This window comes from Phyllobates terribilis, unplaced genomic scaffold (assembly GCF_046119375.1).
Source record: "Phyllobates terribilis strain yellow unplaced genomic scaffold, ASM4611937v1 Scaffold_3__8_contigs__length_932513732, whole genome shotgun sequence".
NCBI lineage: Eukaryota > Metazoa > Chordata > Amphibia > Anura > Dendrobatidae > Phyllobates > Phyllobates terribilis.
In genome coordinates this window covers 914601432-914627660 of record NW_027362763.1, presented here as the reverse complement: position 1 = coordinate 914627660, position 26229 = coordinate 914601432, and the positions used below count along the sequence as shown (strand labels likewise).

General features: G+C 43.4%; 1 protein-coding gene across 1 annotated transcript in view; it reads left to right on the top strand.

Annotated features, from left to right (window-relative positions):
- FNDC1 (fibronectin type III domain containing 1) overlaps positions 1 to 26229 on the top strand; it is a 333787-nt gene that overhangs the window by 113050 nt on the left and 194508 nt on the right. Inside the window, exons 5-7 of the mRNA XM_073672788.1 lie at positions 5550 to 5737; positions 17045 to 17152; positions 23135 to 23323. Of these exons, the coding sequence (XP_073528889.1) occupies positions 5550 to 5737; positions 17045 to 17152; positions 23135 to 23323 (485 nt within the window). The remainder of the gene's footprint in view (positions 1 to 5549; positions 5738 to 17044; positions 17153 to 23134; positions 23324 to 26229) is intronic.

The window sequence follows — 26229 nt, the reverse complement described above, 5'->3', positions numbered from 1 at the left end:
TCGGACGGCAGGGTCGCTGTCTTGCGTTTCCGCCCAGTTGTAGTGGGGTAAGGGGTTCAACGTAGCAGCCTGTTTACCCCTTACCCGGTGGGAATACTGGATAGTCCCATGACGGTGGAACGCAGGGAGTTCAACTTCTTCCAGTCCCTCCGGATCTTCTCCTTCGTCCGGCAGGTTGGGCATCCTGGACAGGGCATCCGCGTTAGTATTGGAGCGTCCTGCCCGGTATTTGATTGTGAACTCGTAGTTGGACAGACGGGCCATCCACCTCTGCTCCAGGGCACCGAGTCTTGCCGTGTCCAGGTGTATCAACGGGTTGTTATCCGTGTATACGGTGAACCGGGAAGAAGCGAGGTAATGCCTAAAGCGCTCGGTGACTGCCCATACCACGGCCAGGAACTCTAGCTTAAATGAGCTGTAATTCTCGGGGTTCCTTTCGGTGGGTCGCAGTTTTCGGCTGGCATAGGAGATCACTCGTTCTCTCCCCTGCTGAATCTGGGATAGTACGGCTCCTAGCCCGATGTTACTGGCGTCGGTGTAGAGGATGAAGGGCTGGCTATAGTCTGGGTACGCCAAGATTTCATCCCCCGTGAGGGCCATCTTCAGCTGGCGGAAGGACTCTTCTTCTAGCTCTTCCCATTTGAAGGGCGGCTTCTGGTTCTTGGCCTTCCGGGACTGGCCTATCAGGAGGTCCTGCATAGGCGCTGCCTTTTTGGTGAAACCGGGAATAAACCTTCGGTAGTAGCCTACCAACCCTAGGAACTGCCGCACTTCTTTTACGCTGGAGGGGCTTGGCCATCCCTTAATTGCGGTGATCTTATCGGGGTCGGGAGCCACTCCGTCAGCGCTCACCACGTGTCCCAGGTATTGCACCTTTGGTTTCAGGAGGTGACACTTGGAGGGTTTCACCTTTAGGCCGTAACTCGCCAGAGCTTCGAACACCTCCGCCAGGTGTTTCAGGTGGTCCTCATAAGTTTTGGAGTATACGATGACATCGTCCAGGTACAACAGGACCGTCTCGAAGTTTCTGTGGCCCAGACAGCACTCCATTAATCGTTGGAAGGTCCCTGGGGCGTTGCAGAGTCCGAACGGCATGCAGGTGAACTCGCTAAGTCCCATCGGGGTGGTGAATGCGGTCTTCTCCCGGTCCGCCTCTGCTACAGGAACCTGCCAGTACCCGCTAGTGAGATCCAAGGTAGAGAAGAAGTTAGCAGATCTTAAAGCAGCCAATGACTCCTCTATCCTTGGTAAGGGGTACGCATCCTTGTGTGTGATACGGTTGATTTTCCGGTAATCTACACACATCCTCATGGTGTTGTCTTTCTTTTTGACTAAAACTAGTGGGGCTGCCCAGGGGCTACAGCTATCCCGGATTACCCCAGCCTCCTTCATGTCTCTAAGCATCCCCTTGGCGTGTTGGTAATGTGCAGGGGGTACGGGTCGATACCTCTCTTTTATGGGAGGATGATCTCCCGTGGGGATGCGGTGTTCTACCCCCTTGACTCGCCCGAAGTCTAACGGGTGTTTACTAAACACTCTCTCATACTCTTGAACCACCCGATAGACTCCTTGTTTCTGATGTGAGGGAGTGGAATCAGTACCCAAATGTAGTTGCTGACACCAGTCCTCCATGTCTTTCTTAGAGCCGTTACCTTCCTCCGGGTGAGATGGAGGCAAGGGTTCCACAGATTGTATAGAATTTTGATTAGTGGTATATAATTTGGCTAGCGTGGCATACCGGGGCAGGTACACTTCCCTCTCCCCGATATTTATTATGCGAATGGGCACCCTCCCATGGCGTACATTGACCACCCCCCGTGCTGTCAAAATGGTGGGCCTACTGTCTGAGTAAACTGGTTCTACCATTGCCTGGTAATCTCTTCCTCTCAGACCAATAGCTGCCCGGCACCAAATCATCATTTCACTTTTTGGGGGCATGGCAATAGGAAAAGGGTCACACATTCTTACGCTACCAATCTCACCGCCGGAGAGTTCCACTTGTTGCCGTTGCATCAGTGCCCGGATCTCTTTCTGGAGCACCCGCTGCTCGCCGGAGCTGGCGTTCTTGGCAACCTGCTGTAAAAGGAAAATCACCTCTGCAAGACAATTTTCAATTACGTTAGTTCCTAGAGTTATTTTTGGGTGACTCTCATGTTTATCAATATCTACAATGATCAGTCCCTGTGCGGCCAGTTCGACTCTACCGATTTTGAGGGCCACCTCCTTAAATCCGATCTGTGGCACGGGCTGGCCATTGCTGGCGATGATACTCAAGTCGTCGTCAGGGTAGTGGGTAATATCCGAGTCATTCCAGTACTGCTTAAAGAGCACGTACGGGATGGTGGTGACCTGTGACCCGGTATCCAGTAGGGCACTCATGGGAATGCCATCCAGTACCACAGGCAAGACTGGACGTCCTCCCACATATCTGTTGCGCCAGTTCGATGGGCCTGGTGATCTTTTTCCTGGGGGTTGGCCCTCTACCCCAGGTTGTGCCCGTTTAAAGAACAGTACCTTTCCATATGTCCGGGTTGATTGCAGCGGCGGCAGATGGGTCGTCCGTCCTCGCTGTATCGGTCACTGGGTCTTCCTCTGGCCGGTGGGGTCCTCCTTGGTCGACGCCACGGGATGTCCTCCGGTCCGGATGCCAGCTGGATCTTCCCTGGGGTGGAAACCTGTAAAGACTGCACAGTTCGGGTTAGCGCAACAACGCTCTTAGCTAGCTCTTGGACCTGATGGTGTAGGTCTGGAGCCGGGTCATTGTCCAAAGCCTGCGCATCAGCTCCCACAGGCCCTGCTGACAAGGGCGCCGCCTCCTGGTAGTAAGTGGTAGTGGGGCGTCTGTGGGTCACAACGCCACCTGGTGCCGGTTCTCGGAGCACCCGGATGGCTCTGTCCTTGAACTGTGCAAAGTCCAGATGGGGATCCTGTAAGGCCATTGCCCGCAACTGGGTTCGGTGGGCATTGCAATATAAACCCTCTATAAATTGTTCAGTCAACAGCCTGTCCTCGTTTCCCACCCCATCAGGGTCGGTCTGCTTTATGGCCCTCAGGGCCTCTTGTAGGTTTAGTGCATAGTCCCTTATACTCTCATGCGCTCGCTGCTTGCACCCGTAGAATCTAAGCTTAATCTCGGCTGAGGTGCGGGTATCAAAGGTGTCCTTCAGCCGGGTTAGTATCCCTGCGACAGTCTTCCTCCCAGGTGGCCAGGATTTTACTTCCCTTTTGGCTGCCCCGGTTAGTTGGGCCACCAGGATGCTCACTTTTTGCTCTTCTGTGAGGGGGTACACCTGGAAGAGGCTATCCAGCTTTTCTCTAAAGTCATGCAGGGTATGTGACTCCCCTGAATACTGGGGTAGCCAAGCTGCTCCCGGGATATAGGGCATGGTGAAGGGCATAACTGCAGCAGCGGTAGCGCTGGCGGGGGTTGGGGCAGTGAAGCTCTCCTCCGTATCCGACATCTTCCTCCCCCCTAGTGGACCGTGGCCTACCTTGCGATGATCCTCTTCCGTAGGCCGCGGCTCCGCAGTGGATCGTCAGGGTTGAGGACCTTCCGTCGCGCTCCTGTGACGTCGGCGTCTGCTGGGCTCCTTCCAGGACCTTACGCAACGTCCGGACGTGAGGCGGGGCTTCAGTTCTCGCGCGCTTTCGGAGTCCACGCCCCTCTTCTTCCCGCGCGGCGTCCCCAAGATGGCGTCCAACGGCGGGAAAACTCCACGGATGGCGGGAAGAAGGCCGAAGATGGCGCCGGATGGCGGGAAACTTCACCGATGGCGGGAAGAAGGTAGAAGATGGCGCCGGATGGCGGGAAACCTCCACGGATAGCGGGAATCTTCACCACTGGTAAGTTTGAACAGTCTTTGCTTTTCAGGCACGCAGTACCCGGTGGTTGCGGGCACGAAATCCTGCCGACTACGCCAAAGTTGACGCGCCCCTGGGCCTGTGTCGCGCTGCGTTGCGCATGCGGGAGCCTACCCGGAGCCGGATCAGTAGAGGGTTGTAGTCTCGTGGCGGTGACCCGGTCCGTGCCCAGGGAGTCAAACTAGACGGCAGTCTATTAGTAGTAAATAGTTGATGACTACGCCACCCGTTGAGTGCAGCCAGGGAGCTGCTGCTGCAGGGCAGACCGCTGAGGCCGGTGGTAGGATTGTGCAGCGTGATAGTATAACCCCCAACGGGAGGGGTATGGCCTCAGGGCAGCCGACGTGGATGATGGGGGTAGCAGGAACCACTCAGAGACGGTACGGTGTAGTTCAGGGTCTTTACTGGTAACAACGATAGACCCTCCCGGAGTACTTGCTAGAAAACGGGGCCTGGTCAGTCTTTGAGCAGATGGGATCTCCCCTGGCCAGGCGTAGTTGTAGGCCTCACAAACTGACTGTACTCTTCTGGCTACCTTGCTAGAAGCTGATGTAAGTAGCCCACGTCCCTGAGTGTACCGTGTGGTGCTCACCCGTATGGCCGGTGACTCGGGGCCTTCTAATGGCTTCCGCTCCACGATGGCGGTGCTGGTCCCACGCGTGTGACCGTGCCTTCGGGCTTCTGGGCCAGAGGACCTGAAATCCCCTGCCTGACGGATTCTGCTGCTGGGTAGAAGTTAGTCCCCACAGCCTCGGACTCCGGGTCCGGTAAAGAATCTTCTTAGTCAGGGCGAGCGCTGCAGCTGCCAGCCCCTGACTCCTTGGAACTCTGCTGTTTCCTATGCTGCTTCTTGTCTCCACTCTCCTTGTCTGCCTCTCCCTGCCTCAGCCCCGGGTTTTTACAGGGGAAGCTCTTCCCCTCCCAACACTGGGCAGGAGGTGTGGCATGCACAGGATCCCTGACCAAAGGACCTCCCACCTGCTCTCAGACATAACATTACATTACTGTGGAAAACCAGACCCCTGGGGTGCCACAGATGGAAAGAAAAATTTACAATAAAGAAATTTTATCATTAGACCCCATTAAACAATTATGCAAATGTACAGTCACTTGGAAATAGATATGTAGTAAATTAGTGCCTCCCAATTTACTTATTGATTTACCATGCAAATAGAAAATGTGTCTGAAACTCTTAAACTGAATTTATAGCTCAGTGGTTAGTTCCCTGCCTTCTAGACATAGAGTTTTGGGTTCAAGCCCCATCAGTGAACAGTGACTTTTTTATTAGAATTGTGAAAGTCCCCTGTCAAAGTCAGTTCTCAGACAGGGTATGTGTGAAAATGACGCCTGACTGTTTTTTGTCAATCCTCACGAATCGAATAGCAAATTGTCCAAATTTGCACACACACACAATAGGCATTTCTTGTTTTCTATAGCTCACTGCTAAAATACTCAATTTTGGACTTATTTTTGACTCGTAACTAGGTATTTCTGTGATTTATTGATGCAAAAGAAAGGATCTACCTAAATAATGGAACAATGTAGCTGTAGTAAAAAAAGAACAAAAATGTAATTAAAAAAAAAAAAAATTCGGAATTTTTAGGTTGTTTTACAAATTAGTACAAAAGTGCAAAATGCATTAACCTACAGTAACACAAATGGTTTTAACAGACTTTGTCATTTGCCAGACACTACACAATTCGATACCGTGAAAAGGGAGAGTCTGCACGATGGGATTACAAGGAAATAAACACAAGACGTGCCTTGATTGACAAACTAAATCCTGATGCCATGTACGAATTTTCTGTCCGTATTTCGCAAGGAGAGCAAGAAAGTCAGTGGAGCTCATCAGTGTTTCAAAGGACTCCCGCATCTGGTATATGTTTTTTTTATGCTATAGAAACTAATGCAAATGTTGTATTTGGCTATTATTAAGTTATGGATGAAAATTGTATGGTTGCAACTTTTCAACTTGATGCCGATAATTGCAATTTACGTTTTCACAAAGTAAAATGGACAAGAAAACTTGTGCAAACAATAAATGGAGGAATCACTCACTGCAATAAATAAAAATTGTGTAGTAGAATATGCTTAAAATGTTACTAAACCATTTTTTTCTGTGGAAAAAACTGAGCATTTTACAGTACCAGTAAAGTGAATAAGATTTTTCTGAAATCTCATGCACATGCTGCTTATTTTTTTCCTTTCAGATATAAACCTTAGGGCTACGTTCCCATGATGAGCTTTTGCTGCGTCAAAATGTCCAGTAAGTTGATGGGATTTTTAGAAATCTCATGCCCACTGTGCTTTTTATTTACTTAGTGTAAACTCACCTACAGTTCTTGTTTCCAATCCACAGCGTGTCAATTTTTCTTGCAAGTACACTGGATTTTCTGTGCTGTATTTTTCCATAGACTTGCATTAGATGTGAATATTCAGTAGGTGAAAAATGCACGTGTTTTTTTCTGAGAATGTTTTTTCAAGACATATTGTACTGCATGTTACTGATAAATTTAGGGTGATATTTTTTGTGTTCATTTGTGAAAATATTGGAAATTTGGTGAAATTGTGAAAATTTCGCGATTTTCAAACTTTAAACTTTTATGCCCTTAAACCAGAGAGATATGTTACACAAAATAGTTAATAAATAACATTTACCACATGTCTACTTTACATCAGCATCATTTTTGATGCAGTTTTTTTTGTTAGAAAGTTAAAAGCGTTAAAAGTTGATCTGCAATTTCTCCTTTTTCCAACAAAATATACAAAGCTATTTTTTCAGGGATCACATGACATTTGAAGTGACTTTGAGGGGCCTATATGACTGAAAATACCCTGAAGTGACACCATTCTAAAATCTGCACCCGAAAAACTGCTCAAAGACACATTCAAGAAGGTTATTAACCCTTCAGGTGCTTCGCAGGAATTAATGCAATGTGGAAAGAAAAAAAATTAATTTCACTTTTTCCCACAAAAATGTTACTTTAGCCTCAAATTTTGCATTTTCGCAAGGAGAACAGAAGAAAATGCACAATACAGTTTGTTGTGCAAATTCTCCTGAGTACGCAGATACCCCATATGAGGTGGAAAACTACTGTTTGGGCCTATGGTAGGGCTTGGAAGGGAAGGAGCACCATTTTTCTTTTGGAATGCAAAATTAGCTGGAAATGATAGCAGTCGCCATGTCGATTTTGCAGAGCCCCTGATGTGCCTCAACAGTGGACACCCCCATAAGTGACCCCATTTTGGAAACTAGACCCATCAAAGAATTTATCTAGATTTCCAGTGATTACCTTGGACCACCAGGTGCTTTACAAAATTTTATAACGTTGAGCTGTGAAAATAAAAATCAAATTTCCCACAAAAAATGTTGTTTTAGCCCCAATTTTTTTATTTTCTCAAGAGTAACAGGAGAAAATGGACCCCAAAAATTTGTTGTGCAAATTCTTCTGAGTACGTCGATACCCCATGTGGTAAAAAACTACTGTTTGGGTGCTCAAAAGGTGACTTTTGGAACGCAAAATTGACTGGAAAAGATAGCTGATACCATGTCACGTTTGCAGAGCCCCTGATGTGCCTAAACAGTGGTAAACCCCCACACGTGAACCAAGTTTTGGAAACTACACCACTCAAGGAATTCATATTGATGTGTGGCAAGCACATTGAACCCGCAGGTGCTTCACATAATTTTATAACGTTGAACCGTGAAAATAAACTAAAAAATCTAATTTTTGCTACAAAAATGTTGCTTTAGCCCCAATTTTTTTATTTTCACAAGGGTATCAGGAGAAAATGGACCCCGAAATTTGTTGTTCAATTTCTCCCAAGTACGCCAATACCCCATATGTGGTAGAAAGCAACTGTTTGGGCATTCGGCATGGCTCAGAATAGAATTGAACCCATTTTGGAAACTACACCTCTCGAGCAATTCATCTAGTGGAGTAGTGAGTATTTTTAACCCTCAGGCATTTCACAGAATTGTATAACATTGGGCTGAGTGAACAAAATATTACCATTTTTTCTACTAAAATGTTATGTTGGCCTCAGGTTTGTAATTTTCAAAAGGGGTGAGAGGAGAAAACAAACTGTACAATTTGTTATGCAATTTCTCTTAAGTATGCCAATACCCCATAAGTGGTAAAAAACTACTCATTCATGAAAGATAAGTCGTGTCTAACCAACATGTTGAGTTTCTATGACAGACGCAAGGACTGGGGGAAACTTTATGCAGATGAGTAAAGAATTGTCCAAATGACAGGAAACAAAGAGTCGTCATAAATGGTACGTTCTCTAAATGGGATATAGTCAGCAGGACCGATTCTTTTTAACCTCTTTATTAATGACTTAGTGGATGAGATTGAGAGTAAAGTGTCAGTCTTTGCTGAGGACACCAAACTATTTAGGATATTAAAATCTGAGGTTGACATTACAATATTGCAAAATTATCTGGATAAGATAACCGAATGGGCAAACACTTGGCAGATGAGGTTTAATGTAGATAAATGTAGAGTAATGCAACTAGGAAGGAGTAATCCTATTGCTGCATATACATTAAATGAGAGTGTAATTGGGACTACAGAACAGGAGAAGGATTTGGGTATTCTGGTTACAAGTAAGCTGAGCACCAGTACTCAATGTCAAGCAAGCAAAATTTTATGGTGTATAAAAGAGAGATAAAATCCCGTGATCCCAACGTATTGTTACCCCTTTATAAATCACTTGTGAGGCCATACCTAGAATATGGGTTCCAGTTTTGGGCTCCACATTTTAAAAAGGATATTCGGAAGTTAGAGTTAGTTCAAAGGTGGGCAACTATTATTATTATTATTTATTATTGTAGCGCCATTTATTCCATGGCACTTTACATGTGAAAAAGGGGTATACATACATGAATTATTACAAGGATCTTTAAAAAAAACGTGACGTCGACTGGTACAGGATGAGCGAGGACCCTGCCCACGAGGGCTCACAATCTACAAGGGATAGGTGAGGATACAGTAGGTGAGGGTAGAGCTGGTCGTGCAGCAGTATGGTGGAGCAATGGTTGCTGCAGGTTGTAGGCTTGGCAGAAGAGGTGAGTCTTCAGGTTCCTTTTGAAGGTTTACATGGTAGGCGAGAGTCTGATGTGTTGGGGTAGAGAGTTCCAGAGTAGGCTGGATGCACGGGAGAAATCTTGAATGCGATTGTGGGAAGAGGACATAAGAGGGGAGTAGAGAAGGAGATCTTGTGAGGATCGGAGATTGCGTGCAGGTATGTACTGGGAGACTAGGTCAGAGATATAAGGAGGAGACAGGTTGCAGATGGCTTTGTATGCCAGGGTTAAGGTTTTGAACTGGATTCTCTGGGCAATGGGGAGCCAGTGAAGGGATTGACAGAGGGGAGAGGCCGGGGAATAGCGTGGGGACAGGTGGATTAGTCGGGCAGCAGAGTTTAGGATAGATTGGAGGGGTGCGAGGGTGTTGGAGATGAGGCCACAGAGCAGGAGGTTGCAATAGTCAAGGCGGGAGATGATGAGGGCATGCACTATTGTTTTTGCAGATTCGTGGTTGAGGAATGTGCGGATGCGGGAGATATTTTTGAGCTGGAGTCAGCGGGAAGTAGAAAGGGCTTGGATATGTGGTTTGAAGGAGAGATCAGAGTCCAGGGTTCCCCAAAGGCAGCGAGCTTGAGGAACTGGGGAGAGTGGACAGCCATTGACGTTGATAGATAGGTCAAGTGGGGGGGATGAATGAGATGGTGTAAAGTCGATGAATTCTGTTTTATCCAGGTTAAGTTTTAGAAATATGTCAGAGAAGAAGGATGAGATAGCGGACAAACATTGTGGGATTTTTGTTAGTAGGGAGGAGATATCGGGTCCAGAGAAGTAGATCTGTGTGTCGTCAGCATAGAGGTGGTACTGAAAGCCTTGAGACTCTATGAGTTGTCCCAGGCCAAAGGTGTAGATGAAGAAGAGCAGGGGTCCTAGAACTGAACCTTGGGGGACACCGACAGATACGGGGTGAGATGAGGAGGTGATGTGTGAGTGGGAGACACTGAATGTCCTGTCTGTTAAGTATGAGGAGATCCAAGATAGGACCAAGTCTTTGATTCCAAGAGATGAGAGAGTCTGTAGTAAGAGGGAATGGTCCACTGTGTCGAAGGCAGATGACAGGTCTAGGAGGAGGAGGACAGAGTAGTGTCGCTTGGATTTGGCGGTTAGTAGGTCGTTGGTGACTTTAGTCAGGGCAGTTTCAGTAGAATGGTGTGGTCGGAAGCCAGATTGGAGGCAGTCAAAGAAAGAGCAGGAGGAGAGGTGGGAAGACAGTTCAGAATAGACATGTTGTTCCAGTAGTTTTGAGGCGTAAGGGAGAAGTGATATGGGGCGATAGCTAGTCAGAAAGGATGGGTCAAGGGAGGTCTTTTTCAGTATGGGTGTGATCGATGGCATGTTTGAAGCATGAGGGGAAGACACCAGTTGTTAGTGACAGGTTGAAAAGGTGGGTAAGGGTTGGGATGAAGACTGTGGTAAGATTGGGGATGAGATGGGATGGGATTGGGTCAAGTTCACAGGTGGTGAGGTGTGATTTGGAGAGTAAAGAGGAAAATTGGTCTTCCGTAATGGTGGAGAAGCTGTTTTTGGAGGAGGAGGATTGAGTAGGTGTGAGGAGGGGCTGGAGAGACTTTAGGCAAAAGCTTTGTCTGATGGTGTCAATCTTCTGCTTGAAGAATGAGGCAAAGTCTTTGGCTGAGATGAGAGGAGACGGAGGAGGCGCTGGGGGATGTAGGAGAGAATTGAAGGTGTTGATTAATTGTTTAGGGTTGTGAGACAGGGAGGATATGAGAGATGAGAAGTATGTTTGTTTTGTAGCAGTGAGTGTGTATTTGAAGGTAATGAGGGACTGTTTGAATGCGATGAAGTGCTCATTGGAGTGGGACCTTTTCCATCTACGCTCAGCAACCCTGGAGGCGCGTCGCAGCTCTTTGCTTAGGCTGGTATGCCAGGGTTCCCTGTTGATTGTGCGAGCTTTGGTATGTGTGAGGGGGGCGACCGAATTGAGAGCTGCAGCTGTTGTGGTGTTATATAGAGCGTCAGCAACATCCACGTCATGTAAGGAACTGATGTCTGTAAGAGGGAGGAGGGATTCAGAGAGTGAGTGTAGGTCAAGGTGTTTAAGATTTCTGCGAGGGTATTCAAGTTTGTGGAGTAGGGACTGTTGCCCTGGAGAGGAGAGGATAGAGAATGTAAGTATGTTGTGGTCAGAAAGAGGTAGAGGTGAGTTACACAGGTTAGATAGGGAACAGAGGCGGGTGAAGATGAGGTCCAGTGTGTGGCCATCTTTGTGACTGGGGGCAGAAGACCATTGAGCAAGGCCGAAGGAGGAAGTGAGAGGTAGAAGCCTAGAGGCAGTTGAGAGAGAAGTGTCAATGGGGATGTTGAAGTCACCCATGATGATGGTGGGGATGTCAGCAGAAAGGAAGTGAAGTAGCCAGGTGGTGAAATGGTCTAAGAAGGTGGTGGCAGGTTCCGGGGGACAGTAGATGATGGCCGGTTGGAGGTTGGAGGGGGAGTAGATGCGCACACACTGCACTTCAAAAGAATGGAGAGTAATGGAGGGTGGCAGTGGGATTTGGGTGAAGGAGCAGTTGTCTGACAAGAGAAAACCTACTCCTCCACCATGCTTGCCATTGGGGCGGCGGGTGTGAGAATGGTGGAGTCCACCTTATGAAAGTGCAGCTGGAGAGACTGTGTCAGAGGGGGTGAGCCAAGTTTGAGTGATGCCGAGAAAGGAAAGTTTGTTATTGGTGAAAAGATCATGGATGTAGGAAAGTTTGTTACAAATGGAGCGAGCATTCCATAGAGCTCCTGTTAGTGGGGCTGGGGAAGGGGGGGCTGGATGGATGTGTATGAGGTTAGAAGGGTTGTGAGAGTTTGTGATGGATTGTGGATAGGAGGTGGAAGTGACTGTGGGGATGTGGTGAGGAGGGCCAGGATTAGGGGAAATGTCACCAACAGTGAGGAGAAGAGACTAAATTATTACAAGGGATGGAAAGTCTCTCATATGATGAGAGGTTGAAAAAGTTGGGCTTGTTTAGCTTAGAAAAAAGACACCTCAGAGGAGACCTCATTTACATGTTTAAATATACAGTGGGGAAAATAAGTATTTGATACACTACCGATTTTGCAAGTTTTCCCACCTACAAAGAATGAAGAGGTCTGTAATTTTTATCGTAGGTACACTTCACATTGTATTTTTACATAATTAATTAGCATTTTATTGCATGAAATAAGTATTTGAAACTACCCCCACCTACTGTATCCTCACCCATTCCTTGTAGATTGTGAGCCCTTGCGGGTAGGCTACTCTCTCCTCCTGTACCAGTCACTGACTCGTTTTGTTAAGATTGTTGTAATTGTTTTTGTATGTATACCCCTTTTTCACATGTAAAGTGCCATGGAATAAATGGCACTATAATAAATAATAATAATAATAATAATAGAAAAACAGAACTTAATATTTGGTACAGAAACTTTTTTTTGCAATTACAGAGGTCAGACATTTCCTATAGTTCTTGACCAAGTTTGCACGCACTGCAGCAGGGGTTTTGGCCCACTCCTCCATATAGATCTTCTCCAGATCTTTCAGGTTTCGGGGCTGTCGCTGGGCAACATTGAGTTTCAGCTTCCTCCCAAGATTTTCTCTTGGGTTCAGTTCTGGAGACTGACTAGGCCACTCCAGGACCTTGGAATGCTTCTTACAGAGCCACTGCTTATTTGCCCGGGCTGTCTGTTTCGAGTCATTTTTATGCTGGAAGACCAAGCCATGATGCATTTTCAATGGTCTTACTGAGGGAAGGAGGTTGTAGAGCAAAATCTTGCGATACTTGACCCCATCCATCCTCCCTTCAATACGGTGCAGTCGTCCTGTACCCTTTGCTGAAAAGCACGCCCAAAGTATGATGTTTCCCCCATCATGCTTCACGATTGGGATGGTGTTCTTGGGGTTGTACTCATTCTTCCTCAAAAAACGGTGAGTGGAGTTGAAACCAAAAAGTTCTATTTTGGTCTCATATGACCACATGACCTCCTCCCATGTCCCCTCTGGATCATCCAGATGGTCATTGGCGAACTTCAAATGGGCATGGACATGTGCTGACATGAGCAGGAGGACCTTGTGTTCCCTGCTGGATTTTCATCCATGATGGCATAGCGTGTTACTAATGGTAATGTTTGAGACTGTGGTCCCAGCTCTCTTCAGGTCATTGACAAGGTCCTCCCATGTAGTTCTGGGCTGATTCCTGACCTTTCTCAGAATCATCCTTACCCCACAAGGTGAGATCTTGCATGGAGCCCCAGACAGAGGAAGACTGATAGTCATCTTGTGTTTCTTCCATTTTCTAATAATTGTGCCAACAGTTGTTGCCTTCTCAACAAACTGCTTGCCTATTGTCCTGTAGCCCATCCCAGTCCTGTGCAGGTCTACAATTTTGCCTCTGGTGTCCTTAGACAGCTCTTTAGTCTTGGCCATGGTGGAGAGGTTGGACTGTGATTGATTGTGTGGACAGGTGTCTCACAGGTGAAGTGTACCTATCATAAAAATAACAGACCTCTCCATTGTTTGTAGGTGGGAACACTTGCAAAATCGGCAGTGTATCAAATACTTATTTTCCCCACTGAATGTGTGGTCAGTGCAAAGTACTGGCACATGACTTATTCCTTCCAAAGACCATACTTAGGACCAGAGGGCACTGATTACGGATGGAAGAAATGCGATTCCAGCAGCTAAATAGGAAGGGGTTCTTTACAGTTAGAGAAGTCAGTCTGTGGAATGCCCTACCACAACAGGTAGTAATGGCAGACTCTATAACTGCTATTAAAAAGGGCTAGATGATTTCCTCAATGCACATAACATTGTGGGCTATAGTTAAATTAGTGACAAAATGTTTAATTGGTGGAGGAAGGTTGAATTTGATGGACCTAGATCTTTTTTTAATCTACAGTATGTAAGTACTTTTGAGACACAGTGCAAAGCTCAGAAGGGAAGGAGCGCCATATTACAGAGCATATTTTGCTGTTATGGTTCGCGGGTGCCATGTCATATTGGCAGAGCCTCTGAGATCCCAGAACAGCAGAGACCCCATTTTACAAACTACATCTCTCAATTAATTGATGTAGAGGTGAAGTGATCATATTGACACCACATATGTGTAACAGAATTTCATACCATTGGGCGGTGAAGAAAAAATATTTACATTTTTACCTCAAAAAAATAGTTTTAGTTCCATATTTTACATTTCACAAGGGGAAGTGGGTAAAAATGGCACCAAAATTTGTCAGACAATTTCAGCTGAAAATGGCAATACCCCTTATGGGGCTGTGAAGTACTGCGTATCCACATGACGAGACTCAGTTGAGAAGGAACGCTATTTGACTATTGGAGAACAAATTTTCATAGCATAGTATGGAGACTCCATGTACATAGCCCCTAAGTGTCAGAAGAACAGAATCCCCCTCAAGTGACCTCATTTTGGAAATTGCACCCTTCTGGGAATTTATTTACAGGTATAGTGACGATTTTGACTCCATGGGTGTTTTCCAGAAACAAGCAGCAATGGGTGTTGCTTAGTGAAAATTGCAAATCTGCCATTGTAGTGCCCAATACGTTGTATTGTCCAGTATATTGTAGTATTGTAGTTCCCATACATTGTGATCAGCTCTTGCTTCTGGAAACATGTACCCCGTAAATTAAGCAGGCTCTTACCACTATAGAAATGCAAAACATGTGGACTCTAAATGAGGTTTAGGCACATTGTGGGGCTCAGAAGGGAGGTGGGGCATTTGAATTTCAGAGCACAGAATTTGCTGTATTTTTATTTTTTTTGGGGGGGGGGGGGGCCATAGTGCTTTTCCAGACCATTTGTGCTACCGGTAACATGAAAGCACCCTATATTTCCCTTAACGAATGACGGACCTGAGTGGGGACTTATTTTGTTTTGTGGGACTTGAAGCTTTTATTGGTAACATTTTACATCACAATTTGGATCACATTTATCCTGTGCTCTATACTCAGCACTTAAATTGAGGTTTCCATCTAAGTCTCCAAATGACGTGATTCAGATCAAACCCGACGGATCCATTCACTATAATGACGCACCAGAGTTTATCTGGACTCAGTCTGGCCTCTTTTCAGCCATGTCCTTCTTTTCAGAGGTGCACAAAACTGTGGCGAATTGCGCTTTTATGCTTGCTTAAAAAGAGGCCAGACGACGTCCACAGTGTCTCCATCTGCCTCCTCATAGGGAATCTTCCTTCGAGGTTTCTGACTGAATCACGTATTTCAGAGATTTACACGGAAACCCCGGTCTAAGCGCTCAGCTCAGGATAAATATGAGCCGAGCCATACTGCGATCTTTGCAAGGCAAAATGAACAATTCAATAGCAGGTCAAGAATTGGTTTTATTTATTTTTTACACTGTTCCTCGTGCGGCATAAGTAATTACACAACTTTATTCTTCGGGTGGGTGCGATTACAGTGATACCAGGCGATTACAGTGATACCAGATTTATATAGTTTTTTTATGTTTGGCTGCTGTTACACACTAAAAAACACCTCTTATACAAGAAAAGTTTTTGCATTGCCATATTTTGAGAGCCATAATTTTTGCATATTTCTGCCGACAAAGTCATGGTGGGGGGGCTTTTTTTTATGCGGGACGAGTTGACGTTTTAATTGGTACCATTTTCTGGCACATTATATTTTTGAGGGTTTTTTTTTAATGCCGTTCACCTTATGGTAAAAGTGTTAAAATAGCTTTATTCTTCAGGTCAGCACGATTACAGCGATACTACATTTATGTCATTTTTTATGTTTTGCTGCTTTTACACATTAAAAACTGTTTTATAGAAAAAATGAATTGTTTTTGCATTGCTGTTTTCTGAGATATACTGTATATTTATTTTTTATTTTTCAGCAGATTAAGCTGTATGGTAGCATGTTTTTTGCGAGACAAGATGTTGTTTTTAGCAATACCAATTATTTACATTTATCTTTTTGGTCACGATTTATTCCACTTTTTGTTCGGCGGTATGATGAAAACCACTTTTTTTTGCCTCGTTTTAAATCTTTTTTTACAGTGTTCATTGAAGGGGTTAACTAGTGTGACAGTTTTATAGATATGTGCACCACTTCTGCATTTTTTAACCATTCCTGGTTTTGGATTACAAATACTGAGGTAAAAAACTCACCTAATACTCAATGTGTGCACGTGGCCTAATTGACATGTTGCGGATTTGAAATGAGCGCTCCAGGTCAATTTACGCTGAATAAAAAAAACGCACAATAGGCAGGAGTTTCTTAAAAATCGCATTCCCCATGCTGGAACATTAAAACAATGCTCTTTTGATGCAGCAAAAATACACAGAGTTAAAAACTAATTAAAAAATCATCATGGGCACAAAGCTTCAAAGCGTTTTTTCAATCCATTCAGAAATATCTTGGTCTCCTCACATGAACATGGCTGTTAATATTAGTACAGTTTAATTAAATTAGTAATATGTGTTAACGTAAAGAATGCCTGACCAATGTGTGAAATTGAATAATACCTGACCAACTCAAGGGATGACCAATGTGTGAAAGTATACAGTGCCTGACCTACAAAATGCTCTGCCAATGTTTTAGGTAAACTATTCCCGACCACTTCAACTTCCCCCTCTGTTTTTACATTTACAATTGCATATTTTTTCATGAATTCATGAACTTTTTTGTTCAGAATAGTCACTATTTTTTCAGACATAAAAATATTTTTCCACTAAATAATTTGATCAAATTTCCCTAATGTTCAAAAATGTTTTATGTTTTCACATATGTCTTGCATTGGTGGCCTAACACCTTGCGTTGTTCATGCTTGTATGGTGGAAGCAAAGCTGAACTTTGGGATCCTGAAAAATGCAGCAAGAAAGGCAGCAAAAAAGCCAGCAAAAAACACTTTTTGTCTGCAGCTTTTTTACTGCCAAGAGATCAGGTTTTGGCTGCAGAAGAAAAGCAGCAAAAAAGCAACGTGTGAACATAGCCTATGAGTGTGTTTTGAGTGTGCTTTAGATAACCACTTGTTAGTTTGGAGTTGAGATAATCTGAATAACATCTATTTTTATAAAAAGATATACTGAGCCATACCTAAAGTCTTCTTATGTTTTTTACTTCCAAAGCTCCAACAACTGCACCTGAAAACCTTTATGTGGAACCACTGAAAGGCAAACCTACATCTGTGCGGGTAATGTGGGATGAACTCACTGACAATGCTGGAAAAATAAAAGGTTATTACAACTCTGTTCTATTATAGTTCATAAATCTTGACTGAACTGTTTGAACAACCTATTGGTTTTAGTCCTTCTAAAATTTTTAACATGTTTTCAAATACGTTTTGGTTAAAGAAAATGGAATTTTCATTAAAACAAGCTGGTCATCAACAATCTTTTTTAACTCTGACACAAAATATTACTAATACACTTGTTACTAAATAAAACTTAGATTTGTAAGAAGTATTATACCACCTAATCCTGTGACAGTTTCCCATCTGATTCAATAAATATTGTGAGTATGTTCACACGCAGTAAACTTGTTGCAGAAATTTGACTGGCTGAAAATCATTAACCATATATCTGAATTCGGTAGTTCTACAACAAACCCAAACCTGCTATGTGTGAACATAACTTAAGGGCAGATATTACTCAGCTGGCCAACTAGTCTTTTTCTTGAGGGTTTATAGATCCATTTAGGAATTAGTAGAATGTAGTAGAATGTCTTACTGTTCAGTTCGCTTTCCAGATCTATTTCCATGTGAAGAACAATCGTCACAGAAGAATTTGCGCCTTCAGGCAAATATACAATTGCTTCAGCATAGTTCAGATACATTACATTTTTCCATTGATGTATTAGCCACTGACTTGCTTTACATATCTTTTTGTGTAAAAGCTCTTCTGAAACTTGGTGCTTATATTTATTACATACTGTAAATGTTACAACTGTGTTATGCATTAAAGTATAAAGACTGATGATAAGCCAAAATAATGAAACAACTGACTGGTGAAATGGATAACATTTATTATCTTGTATTATGGTTCCTGTCAATGGGGTGGGATATATTAGGAAGCAAATGGACACTTTTGGGTGACTAAAGAGAACCTGTTACCAGAATTTTAGAATTTGATAAAATCTGTGCCTTTCTAGTAGAAATCGGTTTTGCTGTTTTAGAGACGCCCATAGATGAGATTGTATCCTAATAAGTTGCAAGTGCAGTGTGTGGGCTCTGCACCTACAGTTCTTCTTCTTCTCTCCCTATTCCCTGCCTTCTGCCTGCCTCTGACTGTCAAGTCACTCATGTTTTAGTTACCTGTCAGTCTGAGACAGGAAGCAGGGCGCGGGAGAGGAATAGGGAGAGAGGCCAGACAGTTGTACGTGCCATGCCCACCCCACTGTAATTGTAAAATACAGTTGTAACTATGGATTTCTCTTAAAGTATAACTCCAGCTTTTTTTTATTACTGGGTTGAAGCTGTGCTACTATCCTACTTTCCCTGTCCCAAGTCTTATATTTACCAACTGCCATCTTCAGCTGTTCCCAGCACCACTCTAGTCGGGCACTGGCAGGTTGTGTTTGCTGGAGCGACTCATGATTTCTATGCATGTCCCTGGTGCTAGATTACATTAGAATAAATTACATTATTTGACTTGACTCATTGCTTCTATACAGTACATGCCAGTCCATGCTTCCATTCTAGTGTTAGTGAATGTAGCATAACTGCATGCAGGATTTTGTCTGGATAGCACACTTCAGGTGAAGTGGAAGGAATCTTAGGAAGGAGAAACAGTGTGTGCAGCTATTTAATCACCTTGAGACTGTATAAAAGTCTCAGGAAGGTGCTTAATAGGTGACGTTCGTGGGCACTGAGGTTGAAGTGAGAGAGCTATAGGACAGATACAGCTCTGCCTCCTGGAAAATGTAGTCTAAAGGCACAGATGAAAAACTGTCAGCAAGTTCAGGATGTAAACAAGAACACACCACAAGGATGGCTGCCAGGGGCTGAAGGGACCTGAAAATGAAGAATAAAGGTAACAGGTGATTTGGGGAGTCATAACAGAGACAGTTAGATCATTTTTTTTATTTTTTTTTATGCTAGGAAAGCACTTTTAAACATGGTTCTAATATGGTGTCAGAACATAGTGCATTGCAGTTTGCTGTGTATAGGGCTCATATACTCTTATTAAAGGGAATGTGTCACTGAAAATTCAGTCTACTCTGCTGACATCATGTTATAGAGTAGGGGAGCTGAGCAGATTGATATATAGGTTTGTGAGAAAAAAAATAAGTATAACCTGTGATTTATTTATTTACAGTGGGCACGGAAAGTATTCAGACCCCTTTAAATTTTTCACTCTTTGTTTCATTGCAGCCATTTGGTAAATTCTAAAAAGTTCATTTTTTTCTCATTAATGTACACTCTGCACCCCATATTGAATGAAAACAAAACAGAAATGTAGAAATTTTTGCAAATTTATTAAAAAAAGAAAAACTGAAATATCACATGGTCATAAGTATTCAGACCCTTTGCTCAGTATTGAGTAAAAGCACCTTTTTGAGCTAGTGCAGCCATGAGTCTTCTTGGGAATGATGCAACAAGTTTTTCACACCTGGATTTGGGGATCCTCTGCCATTCTTCCTTGCAGATCCTCTCGAGTTCCGTCAGGTTGGATGGTGAACGTTGGTGGACAGCCATTTTCAGGTCTCTCCAGAGATGCTCAATTGGGTTTAGGTCAGGGCTCTGGCTGGGCCAGTCAACAATGGTCACAAAGTTGTTCTGAAGCCACTCCTTTGTTATTTTAGCTGTGTGCTTAGGGTCATTGTCTTGTTGGAAGGTGAACCTTCGGCCAAGTCTGAGGTCCAGAGCACGCAAGAAGAGGTTTTCATCCAGGATATCTCTGTACTTGGCCGCATTCATGTTTCCTTCAATTGCAACTAGTTGTCCTGTCCCTGCAGCTGAAAAACACCCTATTAGCATGATGCTGCCACCACCATGTTTCACTGTTGGGATTGTATTGGGCAGGTGATGGGCAGTGCCTGGTTTTCTCTACACATACTGCTTAGAATTATCACCAAAAAGTTCTATCTTCATCTCATCAGACCAGAGAATCTTACTTCTCATAGTCTGGGAGTCCTTCATGTGTTTTTGAGAAAATGCTATGCGGGCTTTCATATGTCTTTCACTGAGAAGAGGCTTCCATCGGGCCACTCTGTCATAAAGGCCCAACTGGTGGAGGGCTGCAGTGATAGTTGACTTTGTGGAACTTTCTCCCATCTCCCTACTGCATCTCTGGAGCTCAGCCACAGTGATCTTGAGGTTCTTCTTTACCTCTCTCACCAAGGCTCTTCTCCCACAATTGCTCAGTATGGCTGGACGGCCAGGTCTAGGAAGACTTCTGATGGTCCCAAACTTCTTCTTTTTAAGGATTATGGAGGCCACTGTGCTCTTAGGATCTTGACTACTGCAGAAATTCTTTTGTAACCTTGGCCAGATCTGTGCCTTGCCACAATTCTGTCTCTGAGCTCCTTGGGCAGTTCCTTTGAGCTCATGATTCTCATTTGGACTGACATGCACTGTAAGCTGTGAGGTCTTATATAGACAGGTGTGTGCCTTTCCAAATTAAATCCTATCAGTTTAATTAAACACAGCTGGACTCTAATGAAGGAGTAGAACCATCTCAAGGAGGATCACAAGGAAATGGACAGCATGTGACTTAAATATGAGTGTCTGAGCAAAGGGTCTGAATACTTATGACCATGTGATATTTCAGTTTTTCTTTTTTAATAAATTTGCAAAAATTTCTACATTTCTGTTTTTTTCCAGTCAAGATGGGGTGCAGAGTGTACATTAATGAGAAAAAAATGAACTTTTTAGAATTTACCAAATGGCTGCAATGAAAGAAAGAGTGAAAAATTTAAAGGGGTCTGAATATTTTCCGTACCCACTGTAATCCTCTGTTCTTTCTATGAATTTTGGTCCAGTGGGTGGTCCAATCAGTGACTGATAGCTGTCTTTGTAAAAGTGTGTATATAGAGATAGATGTCAGTCAGTGATAAAACCGCCCACTGGACCTAAAGTCCTAGAAAGCGCAGAGGTTTAAATTATGAAAATACAGGTTATACTGAATGTTTTCTCACAAAACTGTATATCAATCTGCTCAGTTCCCGCTGCTCTATAACATGATGCCTACAGATTGGACTGCATTTTCATGGTAACAGGTTCCCTTTAAAGATGAACCTCTTCACACTCCATAATGGATGTGTATGTCATTGAGTGAGCCATTTTGTGTGGAGGAGGCTTAAGAGCTTAATTACATAGCCAGCATCTGTCTTTAGCACAAGTTCCGATTGCTCTTATCCCCTTAAATCCTGATGTCAACCACTGACGGCATTTAATCCAGAAGTGGCATTCTTTCTTTAGCCCTAAAATGGGAGTAGTGAATATTCATGCTCTTTAATAGCGGGCACACGTGACTGCCAAGCTGCTGCAGGAGCCGGCGGCTGGGCTGACACAGTGCGCGATATTAAGGAGAATGAATATTCAGTGCTCCACACACATGAGCGTGGTAATCAGTGAATATTAATTTTCCTTTTAACAGCGGTGCATGTGTGCCAGTGTGAGCAGGCGGCTCCTGCCTCCGGTGCCCAGGTCCTCCGCTGTGACCGCTCCCCCCACACCCTCCACCATCCACAGCCACATTCGGACTATTTTGGAGGAAAAAAGTGCTTCCTATAGTCCAAAAAATATGGTACTTTGGCACATCACCTGCCTAAATACTGTAGCAAACAAACTACACCTCTTAATTGCAATGATAATTCCTAACAGTTGGATAATGCACCCTGCCATATTACAAAATAATTCAGAAATGGTTTAAGGAACAAGACAATGAGTTCAAGATATCAAAAAATGACACCCCTGAACCAAAAAACCTGGCGGGGTAATCAGAAACATGACCACTTCAACTAATATTAAAAATTAATTTTTATTAAATTATAATTATAACAAAATATTAAAAGACAAGGTACCTCAGTTGTGGGACAACCTACTGCAATACCCTTTAAATATAGTGACTGCAGAGATCAACTTATGGCTCTAAATATCATGGGTAAAGATCTGGCAGTTATAAATAGGCAAAACAATGCATATATTCATAAATAACAATAAACAGAATAAATATCCAATAGCTAAATAAAAGCCCAGAACAACATGTGTAAATCACCAATGATGATTTTCCAATTAGTAAGGTAAGAGTCTACAATACTGAGAGATCCAAAAGATAAATAGAAGAAAGTGCACAGTGAAATCAATTCATAAGCTGGAATTCGAGTATATCTCTAAACCATAGGGAATTAATTCAACCAGTGGAACCTGGACCCATAATTAAGTAAAGTACAGTACTCTATCACTTTATGATACAAAAGCATGGAGACCAATTACCTGAGAGCAGCAGTGGAACTCTAAACAGGGTATGCACGCGTCCCTCAACCCTGACGCGTGTTTCATTGGCACTTCCTCAGGGGGCGTGTCACAGAAGGGGGAGATGTACAGTTTTTTTCTCCCCCCAACCTGCACAGGAGCTGTGGTATGATCAGTCCAGGTTCCTGTAAGGTCAGACACAGCCATTACACAGCACACATCAGGGGCACATTTATAAGATTATCTCAGAACAGGAACATTTTAGTTAAACACATCCGATTGTGGAAGTTATTATTATTCCAAGATCTATTGATTAAAATGAATTTTTGTTTGTGGGAAATCCCCTTTAAGTCAGGTTAGTAAAGTAACGGCCTGGCAAAGCATCACAAAGGAAGAAACCCAGCGTTTGGTTACGTCCATAGCTTCTAGACTTCATGAGTCATTGCCTGCAAAGGATTCTCTACAAAGTATTTAAAATTAACATTTTATTTATGGTAAAGTTAATTTGTCCAATTACTTTTGAGCCCCTGAAACATGGAGGCTTTGTAAAAAAAATTATTGCAATTACTAAACGTTTCACAGGATATTTTTTTTCAACCCCTTTAATTAAACCTGAAAGTCTACACTTCAATTGCATCTCAGTTGTTTCATTTTCAATCCAAAATAGTGGCATGCTGAGGCCAAATCATGAAAATTTGGTCACTGTCCAAATATTTTTGGATCTAACTGTATCTATAATAGAGAATATAATATTAGAGTATTAATAAATAGAATATATATATTTTTTCTTAAATCTCTTTAGAATACATTGTGTCATATGCTCCTGCAATGAAGCCATTTGGAGGCAAATCCATACCATATTCAGGAACAACCACATCTGCCATAGTTGATGGCCTACAGCCTGGTGAGCGATACATTTTCAAAATACGGGCCGCAAACAGGAGAGGACAGGGCCCTCAGTCTAAAGCCTTTACAGTCACCCTACCAGCAGGTAAGCATTCACTTTTAGGAATTACCCATCTGTTCACTGTAATTTGAAAGTTTTAGTGTTCTCATCTGATTCTAGAAATATTTCAGAAAACCGTTCCTTGTAGGCACAGTGATAATTTTATGGTTCATAAAACTTGCAATCAATGTTTAATAGTGAAAGTTGTGACATTGATAACCAATGTTACAACAATATATTATAGCCAATCTTTAATTCACTAGAATAAAAAGCTCTTTGTAAGATTTGTAAGTGTAGAAGGAGTATAGAACATTAAAAGGGAAAAGTGTGCACTGTAAGTAACACATACTGTACAGCACAAGTTTTAGGCTGGTAAAAATGCTGTGGAAAAAATGCTGCTACGTAAGAATAATTTATAAACTAGAAGTGTTATTAGTTTATTTTTATCAATTAACAAAACGCAAAGCGAATGAACAAAGGAGAAATCTATATTATCTCAATATTTGGTGTGACCACACTTTGTCTTAAAAAGTTCATTTTGTTAATAGATAATAATATACACTGCTCAAAAAAATAAAGGAAACACTCAAATAACACATCCTAGATCTGAATGAATGAAATATTCTCATTGAATACTTTGTTCGGTACAAAGTTGAATGTGCTGACAACAAAATCACACAAAAATCATCAATGGAAATCAAATTTATTAACCAATGGAGGCCTGGATTTGGAGTGACCCCCAAAATTAAAGTGGAAATACACACTACAGGCTGATCCAACTTTGATGTAATGTCCTTAAAATAAGTCAAAATGAGGCTCAGTATTGTGTGTGGCCTCCACCTGCCTGTATGACCTCCCTACAACGCCTGGGCATGCTCCTGATGAGGTTTCGGATGGTCTCCTGTGGGATCTCCTCCCAGACCTGTACTAAAGCATCCGCCAACTCCTGGACAGTCTGTGGTGCAACGTGACGGTGGATGGAACGAGACATGATGTCCCAGATGTGCTCAATCGGATTCCTGTCTGGGGAACGGGCGGCCAGTCCATAGCTTCAATGCCTTCATCTTGCAGGAACTGCTGACACACTCCAGCCACATGAGGTCTGGCATTGTCCTGCATTAGCAGGAACCCAGGGCCAACCGCACCAGCATATGGTCTCACAAGGGGTCTGAGGATCTCATCTGGGTACCTAATGGCAGTCAGGCTAATTCTGGCAAGCACATGGAGGGCTGTGCGGCCCTCCAAAGAAATGCCACACCACACCATTACTGACCCACTGCCAAACCGGTCATGCTGAAGGATGTTGCAGGCAGCAGATCGCTCTCCACGGTGTCTCCAGACTCTGTCACGTCTGGCACATGTGCTCAGTGTGAACCTGCTTTCATCTGTGAAGAGCACAGGGCGCCAGTGGCGACTTTGCCAATCCTGGTGTTCTGTGGCAAATGCCAAGCATCCTGCACGGTGTTGGGCTGTGAGTATAACCCCCATCTGTGGACGTCGGGCCTTCATACCACCCTTATGGAGTCGGTTTCTAACCGTTTGTGCAGACACATGCACATTTGTGACCTGGTGGAGGTCATTTTGCAGGGCTCTGGCAGTGCTCCTCCTGTTCCTCCTTGCACAAAGGAGGAGGTAACGCTCCTGCTGCTGGGTTGTTGCCCTCCTATGGCTCCCTCCACATCTCCTGGTATCTGCTCCATGCTCTGGACACTATGCTGACAGACACAGCTACCCTTCTTGCCACAGCTCGCATTGATGTGCCATCCAGAATGAACTGCACTACCTGAGCAACTTCTGTGGGTTGTACTGTAGACACCGCCTCATGCTACTGTACCTCTAGGCAATGGCAAAATGAAAAAGTGACCAAAACAACAGCCAAAAAGGATGAGAACAGAGAAATGGTCTGTGGTCACCACCTGCAGAACCACTCCTTTATAGGGGGTATCTTGCTAATTGCCTAGCATTTCTACCAGTTGTCTGTTCCATTTGCACAACAGCAGAAGAAATTGATTCACAATCAGTGTTGCTTCATAACTGAACAGGTAGATTTCACAGAAGTGTTATTGACTTGGAGTTACATTGTGTTGTTTAAGTGTTCCCTTTATTTTTTTGAGCAGTGTACTATGAACGCTTCTATTTTTTAAAACATTCTTACTTTGCAGCCTTTTTTCCACACGTGTCTTAACCTTTCGTACAGTACTGTATACAATAAACCAATGACACTTTAGGGAGCAGAAATATTTTACAAATTAACACTCCAGCAAAAAAAAAAACACTGGCACTGCCTAAGGGCTTATTCACACTCCAGTATTTGGTCAGTATTTTTAATCAGTGTTTGTATGCCAAAGCCAGGAGTGGAACAATCAGAGGGAAACTATAATTGATAGATTGACACCTGTTCAGTGATTTGGTGAAACTTCTGGTTTTGGCATATAAATACTGATGAAATACTTACTTAAAAATACTGATGTGTGAATAAAGCTTAAAGTTGCAAACGATTCATGTGTGTGAACAGTAAACTGGACAGTTCATGCAGTAATCAACACCTTCTGAGGTACTCAGCCTTATTAAAGATACATATGAGACCACTATCCAAGAAATATAAGGGACACTCATCACTAGATGCAGACGAACTGAAGGCTGCTATCAAAGCAACCTGGGCTTCCATAACACCTCAGCAGTGCCACAGGCTGATCGCCTCCATGCCACGCCATATTGATGATGCAAAAGCAGCCCCGACCAAGTATTGAGTGCATTTAATGAACATACATTTCAGTAGGCCAACATTTCGGATTTCAAAAACATTTTTCAAGCTGTTGTTATAAAGTATTCTAATTTACTGAGATAATGACCTTTGTGTTTTCATTGGCTGTAAGCCATAATCATCAACATTAACAGAAATAAACACTTGAAATAGCTCACTCTGTTTGTAATGACTCTATATAATATAT